The 7,598-nt window shown below is 39.4% G+C and overlaps 1 protein-coding gene across 4 annotated transcripts in view; it reads left to right on the forward strand.

Annotated features, from left to right (window-relative positions):
- The first annotated feature begins 1,026 nt into the window (after positions 1–1,026).
- tbcd (tubulin folding cofactor D) overlaps positions 1,027–7,598 on the forward strand; it is a 43,570-nt gene continuing 36,998 nt past the window's right edge. For 2 of the 4 annotated variants that reach the window (XM_053492388.1, XM_053492389.1), the window contains exons 1-4: positions 1,182–1,374; positions 2,777–2,827; positions 3,154–3,251; positions 3,589–3,690. In XM_053492388.1, coding sequence (XP_053348363.1) covers positions 1,194–1,374; positions 2,777–2,827; positions 3,154–3,251; positions 3,589–3,690 — 432 coding nt within the window. In that variant the 5' untranslated portion in view covers positions 1,182–1,193. Of the gene's footprint in view, positions 1,375–2,776; positions 2,828–3,153; positions 3,252–3,588; positions 3,691–7,598 lie in introns of all 4 variants that reach the window. The other 2 variants (XM_053492392.1, XM_053492390.1) reach the window with 2 other exon arrangements.

Raw genomic sequence — 7,598 nt, forward strand, 5'->3', positions numbered from 1 at the left:
GCTTCTAGAGGCATATGACCTGTAAGACATTAACATTAACCTACAGTAACATTCTTTAGTCCAAAAAGTCTTTACCCAAATAAAGCAGGTTGCCTCCAGTTCCCGCCACCAAGAACCTGCACTCTCATATTGGTTGACAGGGTTTTTGTATTGAAGTAACAGGCTCACTCCAATTCTAATCCTGTGCATTTTAATAAGCAATCCTTCTTTCTACTGAATAATGATCTGGTTATTTATAAAGATGTATTATTACCACAGTATAACTTAAAATTAATCATAATATAATAATAAAAAACATGACTGGCCAGAATAATAGGGAGAACTGCCTGGAATATTCGGGAGAATGGGACCTACAGTTAGTGGTAAAACAAAAAAACATTCTATATTACACAAACGGCACATACACCCACGTCTTAATAATGTTACAAATCACCAAAGACCTGAGACTCCTTCCTTCCATAAATAATAATACCACGTAAAATACATTTATTTTTCATAAATATTATAACCTCATGCAGTCGGCACAGTGACTTAGTGGTCCGCACAGTCACCTTGCACCTCCAGGGTCCGGGTTTGATGTGATGTATTGGCACCCCGTGCAGCCAGGGTGTACCCTGCCTCATGCCCCAAGTCCCCTGGGATATACAGTATGTACAGGATAAAGTGGTATAGACGATGAATGAGTGAGTGAGTGAGTGAGTGAGAACCTCATGCAGCTTTAAATGAGTATGGTATGGGGTATTCTAGAGCCATGACTGGAAATGTGAGTCCAATAAGCTTTTGCACTTTAGATTTTAATAGTTTATCCTTGTATACTGAATGAAAAAAAAAAATTGTTCTGGTAAGTTGTGAGATATTTTACAAGAAGAGGAAAATGAAGCTAGAAGGAATTAGGCTAAAAAGAAAGAAAGAAAAAAAGAAAGAAAGAAAATAAGGCATGGTTTTGAAAAAAAAAACGCGTTTTATGTCGGGACGAATTGAACGCTCTGGGTGTCCGTAGCTCGTCATTTAGCTGCGTCATTGTAGAAAATAGAGAGTTGTTGCGAGAGAGGAGGTGTTATTTAACAATTAATATTAACTTGTTTACCATTTCTGTAGAAGTTATAGTTTTGATAGCTGAAGCAGGAGAGCTTGTGAGCCTCTTCCTCTCTTCCTCTCTCTCTCTCTCTCACCTGGAGCAGTTTGGAGACACGATGCCGGATGCAGAGGACGCGAACGGGGATGATGCAGCAGGAGAATCCGACATCATGTCCCAGGCCAATCTCCTGGCTGCGTTCACAGAGAGCGCCGAGGTCCGAGCCCTGATCTCCAGCCTGGTGGAGCTGCAGGAGGAGAACAGTAAAGCCCAGGAGGTCACCATCCAGAGGTTCAAGGGTAGGTCTGTCATCCATCTCCTCCAGCTAGCCTTATCCCCTGCTCCTTATTCTAAACTCATTACAATGAAATCAGGTGTGTCTGGCCACGCCCACTCATCCCCTGACTGTCACAAGTTACAGATTAATGTAAAACAACAACAACATTTAAAACATCTAAGGAACATGGCAACCTTAGTAAAACCACGCCCTCTTGTCTTTGTCATTCTACAGCAAGTTGAAGGTAAACTCCACTTTTGAGACATGATAAACATGATCATGTGAATGATAATTGTTATTTGAACTATATTTTATGCACCTACAGTGATGCAACATTGGGTTTAATACAACAGGCTTTAATTTTCAGTGCCACATCCTGACATGGCAGAGATTCAGTGCAGGTTTCAAACACAAGCATTTGACTCGAATTCCCAGGATGCATTTCGTTACTAAATGTTGTTGAGACTCGGTTTGGTTTATTGAGACGGTGCAGGTGATGATTTGGGAGAGCTAGACGGTATGGAATGGAAACACCAGTCCTCCCTCCCGATACGATATTATCATGATGCCCAGGTGCTGATTGTGTTTCTATCTAAGTATGACAGCTTTATAGATAAAGCAGATTTAATTTTTTTTTCCTGATTTTTAAGTTTGTTCATTAACTGCTCACAGAGTTTGGAGAAAAAGGCAGATCGAATGCTTTTTGATAATGCAACACCATAAAAATGCATTTCTCTTTTATAAATTTGAAGCTTCTTCTCCCTCGGTTATAACTCTACAAAATCGGTTATATATGAGGCCGATAAGCCGATCACGGGATCACAATCAAACTGATTGTCCATGATTGTCTGGTCACCGGCCGACCGCTTGGTTTATCTTTATTATAAATTTAATAATACTTTTTTAATTACATTTAATAAAACTTTTTAATAATACTTTTTATAAATACTTTTTAAAATAATACTTTTCCAACTATTTTGGAATCAGTGGGGTGATGCATGAATTGCCGCACAAAAAAAAATCATAATTTGATTCATAACCAAATAGACCCTCCCACCACATCTCTACTGGACAGATTTAAGAGTTAAAGCACTGGTGCATCCCTGCACCACTGTTGGATCAGATGTCTTTGTGGGTAACGTAGGAAAGTGTATATTAGAACAAAGTAGTTTGATTACAAAGCCAAACTTGTACATCATGCAAGATCCTAAGGATGGGAGATTCCTATTTATGTGTTTTCTTTTATTAGTGCTTTACTTTAACGATAAAGCAGACAGGAAGCAAACACAAGATCAGATCCAGGAAGTCCTTCACTTCTCGTACTCCCCGTTCCAGGGACTTCCCTGTTGCTTTGGCGTTAATAAACACACTTGGTTGGTGTGTTTACTCGTTACTGACCGTGATGATTTTGTGTCCCGATGCAGTTATAATGAACCTCTATCAAGAGCAGCCGCATCTTCTCGACCCTCACCTGGGTAAGAACCTCCCTCTTCACTTTATATTAAATCTTTCCGCTCCCTTGTCTCCCTAATTTCTATCCTTTGTTCTCTCTCCTCTCTCACTCCACTCCCTCTCCTCTCTCTTCTCCTTCTCTCTCTTCCCACTCGATTCTCTCTCTGTTCTGTCTTTTCTTCACTTTACTTTTCTCTCTCTCTTCTAATTTTCTCCTCTATCTTCTGTCCCTCATCGTTTAAATTCTCTTGTTTCTCTTTCTCCACTCACACCTCTCTCAGAACATTTAACTCATCTCTGTCAGGGTTTTCTAAATCCTGGGACTCTGTGTGTCTCTTCTCATTTTCAGAGTGGATGGTGAACATGCTGCTGGACCTGGTCCGTAGCAAAACGTCTTCCCCGCTGCTCATCCACCTCAGCTTTAAATTCCTCTACATCATCTCAAAGGCGAGGCGCTTTCCAAACTATTTTTTTTTCTATCTTTGTAAACATCTGGGATAGACCAGGCTGCACCGAGAACAGTTTAGCGAGCAGCAGATTCAACAATATAATGATAATGAAATAATAATAAAGTAAATATCTTCAATGTTTTTGGGATGATGTGCATCCAATACTTTTTATCAGACAGCCTTAAATTGTGTGTCGTGTTTATTGTGTCTTGTCTGTTTATTGCATTGTGCCACAATTGCATGCTCTGTGTGTGTGTGGACGCTGTGTATGAAAGTGTGTATGAATAATGTGTCTTTTCTGTTCATGTGTCTCTAATGTTCCTGTACTTAAGCAGGTTAGAGGCTACAAGATCTTCATGCAGCTTTTTCCACATGAGGTTTCGGACATGCAGCCAGTGCTCGACCTCCTGTGCAGACAGGACCCGAAGGACACCGAGGTGCAATTTGTTTATAAATGATTTAAAATGACTCTGCATTACCTTTAAAATTCACTTCAAGATTTACTTCACCATTCTCCTTATGAATTTTTTCATCCTCTTTTCCGGTGAAGTGAACACCTGTTGTTCACTCGTTTCCTACAATGTTCGCTGTTCCCTTTGAAGGCTGAACACCCTGTGTGGTATACTTTGCAGGGTACTTCAGGCAGTTTGGAACGCACCTTTAGTTTATAATTCAATTTAAGATTCTCTTTAAGATTTACTTCCAGATTCACTTTACCATTAACTTTATGATTTTATGATATGATGATTCACTTTAAGATTCACTTTAAGATTCACTTTAAGATTTACTTTATGATTCACATTAAGATTCTCTTCACCATTCACTTAAAGATTCACTTTATGATTTACATTAAGATTCACTTTATGATTCACATTAAGATTCACTTTAAGAATTACTTTAAGAGTCACTTTGAGATTCACTTCACCATTAACTTTACGATTCACTTTATGAATTCAATTCAATTCAATTCAATTTTATTTGTATAGCGCTTTTAGCAATTTTCATTGCCGCAAAGCAGCTTTACATAGTCAAAAGAATTATTTAGGTTTGTATGAAATGTGAATTTGTATGAATCAAAATGGTCAGTTTGTCCCTGGTGAGCAAGCCGAGGGCGACAGTGGCAAGGAAAAACTCCCTGAGATGGTAATAGGAAGAAACCTTGAGAGGAACCAGACTCAACAGGGAACCCATCCTCATTTGGGTGAAACAGAAAGCAGTAAATGATCTGCATTTATACAGTGTGTAGGGTGGGAGGCAGTTCAGCTATAATAGCTGATGTTAATTGATGTTAATATGGAGTCCAGGTAGTTATTGAAGACCCAGGTAGACTTGTAAGAAGTTCCAGTCATGAACTATCGAACTGTCAAGTCCCCAGAGAAACAGTTGCCAACACCAGTCAAGGCCAGAACCATTTTCTAGGTAGAGAGAATCATTCCCAGACACCAGACGCATCCCAGAGAGACACACGGGGCATCCATGTGACGAGATCTTCAGCCAGAAGCGGGGCACCAGGATGGGTCAGACAGGTCCGGAGGGCAGAGGGAGTCTGGATCACTGGCAGCTCAGGAACGACATGTGTAGCTCGACAGAGAGAGAGAGAAGGAGTGAAAGGGGGGACAGGAGGAGAGAGGAAAAAGAAAGAGGGGGGAAAAGAGAAGAAGAGGAGAGATGGCAGTTAGGTATGGTCACAGTCACACAATGTATAATCTGAATGTATATTAACTGTAGAGTGCAAGCAGAGACTCCGGCAGGACTAACTATGACAGCATAACTAAAAGGGAGAGCCAGAAGGAAACACAAACATGAGGGCTTCCTGACATGTAAAGCAAACAATCACCTCACCGTCAGCAAACCTGAGTGATCAATGAGAGTGAGGAAGACAGCATCCAAACATACCAGTTCACCATAATACTCTACGTCCATGAGTCCCCCTGATCTGCTCCTTTACCTATGGCAAATCTATTTATAAAAATGCTTGGCTAAATAAATAGGTTTTTAGCCTGGACTTAAACACTGAGACTGTGTCTGAGTCCCGAACACTATTTGGAAGACTATTCCATAACTTTGGGGCTTTGTAAGAAAAAGCTCTGCCCCCAGCTGTATTTTTCATAATACGCGGTACTGACAAGCAGCCTGCATCCTTTGATCGAAGTAGGCGTGGCGGATCGTAAGACACTAGCAGTTCGCTCAGGTACTGCGGCGCGAGACCATTTAATGCTTTATATGTCAAGAGTAGTATTTTAAAATCAATGCGAAATTTCACAGGGAGCCAATGGAGTGAAGATAAGATAGGGGTGATGTGCTCATATCTTCTGGTTCTGGTGAGGACTCTCGCTGCTGCATTCTGGACTAGCTGAAGCTTATTTATGCATCTAGCTGAACAACCAGACAGTAAGGCATTACAATAGTCCAACCTAGAGGTGATAAAAGCATGAACTAGTTTTTCTGCGTCGTTTAGCGACAATAAATTTCTTATTCTGGCAATATTTCTGAGGTGAAAGAATGCTATCCTGGTAATATTATCTACATGTGCTTCAAATGAAAGGCTGGAATCAATAATCACACCAAGGTCTTTCACTGTTGCATTTGATGGAACAGAAAGGCCATCTAAAGTTACGGTGTGATCTAAAATTTTACTCCTAGCTGTATGCGGTCCTATGACTAGAACTTCTGTCTTATCCGGATTTAGCAGAAGGAAGTTAATTAGCATCCAATTTCTTATGTCCTGCACACATTGCTCAATTTTAGTAAGCTGTTTTTTCTCATCAGGTTTTGCTGAGACATATAACTGTGTATCGTCAGCATAACAATGAAAACTAATACCATGCTTACGGATTATGTTGCCCAGAGGAAGCATGTAAAGGGAAAAAAGCAGTGGACCTAAAACTGAACCCTGCGGAACGCCAAACTCCACTAGAGAACATGCAGAATAATCACCATTTAAGTCTACATACTGATAACGATGGGTCAGATAGGATCTGAGCCAGGAGAGTGCTGTACCCTTAATTCCCACTACATTTTCTAATCTGTGAAGAAGAATAGCGTGATCAACAGTGTCAAAAGCTGCACTGAGGTCAAGTAATACAAGCATAGTTACACAACCCTGATCAGAGGCCAATAGAATGTCATTTACTACTTTAACGAGCGCTGTCTCTGTACTGTGATGAGGCCTAAATCCTGACTGATACAGTTCATGTATGCCATTTCTATGTATATATGAGCATAGCTGCTCCGCTACTATCTTTTCTAGGATCTTAGAGATAAAGGGGAGGTTTGATATTGGTCTGTAACTGGACAGCTGACAGGGGTCGAGGTCAGGTTTCTTAATTATTGGTTTGATAACTGCTAATTTAAAAGATTTTGGAACATATCCAATGCTGAGTGAAGAATTAATTATTCTCAACAGGGGTTCTATTATTGCTGGTACTATCTGTTTAAGAAAATGTGTCGGTACAGGATCTAATATACAGGTTGATGAATTTGCAGAAGAGATGAGTGAAATTAGTTCATTCTCTTCAAGGGGAGTAAAGTATTCTAGGTTCTGGTCTGACATGGCTAGATTAACATCTGCATCAATTACATTGTTCGGTTTCAAAACCTCAATTTTATGCCTAATATTTACAATTTTATTATTAAAAAAGTTCATGAAGTCCTCACTATTGCATGATGTTGTTGTGGAGATTTCTGCAGTGGTCTTATTTCTGGTTAATTTGGCTACAGCATTAAATAAGAATCTAGGATTATTTTTGTTATTTTCTATAAGAGTGGAGAGATATGTTGATCTAGCTACACTCAGAGCTTTTCTATAGTTCAGGATGCTCTCCTTCCATGCTATTTGAAATACTAGTAATTTAGTTTGACGCCATTTACGTTCTAATTTCCGAGCGGTCTGTTTTAAAGTGCGCGTGTGATCGTTATACCAGGGAGCAAGTTTTTTATCTCTAATAATTTTTCTTTTGACTGGAGCTACATTATCTAGGGTATAGCGATATGAATCACTTTAAGCGATATGAATCACCATTCACTGTAAGATTTAATTTAAGATTCACTTTAAGATTCCCTTCATGATTCACTTTATAATTCTCTTCACCATTTTCTTTACCATTCACTTTAAGATTCACTTTATCAATAACTTTATGATTCATTTTGAGGCTCATTTCACAATTAACTTTATGACTCACTTTAAGATTCACTCCACTATTAAGTTTATGATTCACTTTATGTTTCACTTTAAGATTCATTTCAAAATTCTCTTTTCCTCACCATTCTTTTCAGCATTCTCTTCACCATTCACTTTATGATTCACTTTTTCACTTTACAGTTCTCTTCACCATTCTCGTCACCA

Source organism: Clarias gariepinus, chromosome 3, assembly GCF_024256425.1.
Source record: "Clarias gariepinus isolate MV-2021 ecotype Netherlands chromosome 3, CGAR_prim_01v2, whole genome shotgun sequence".
Taxonomy (NCBI): domain Eukaryota; kingdom Metazoa; phylum Chordata; class Actinopteri; order Siluriformes; family Clariidae; genus Clarias; species Clarias gariepinus.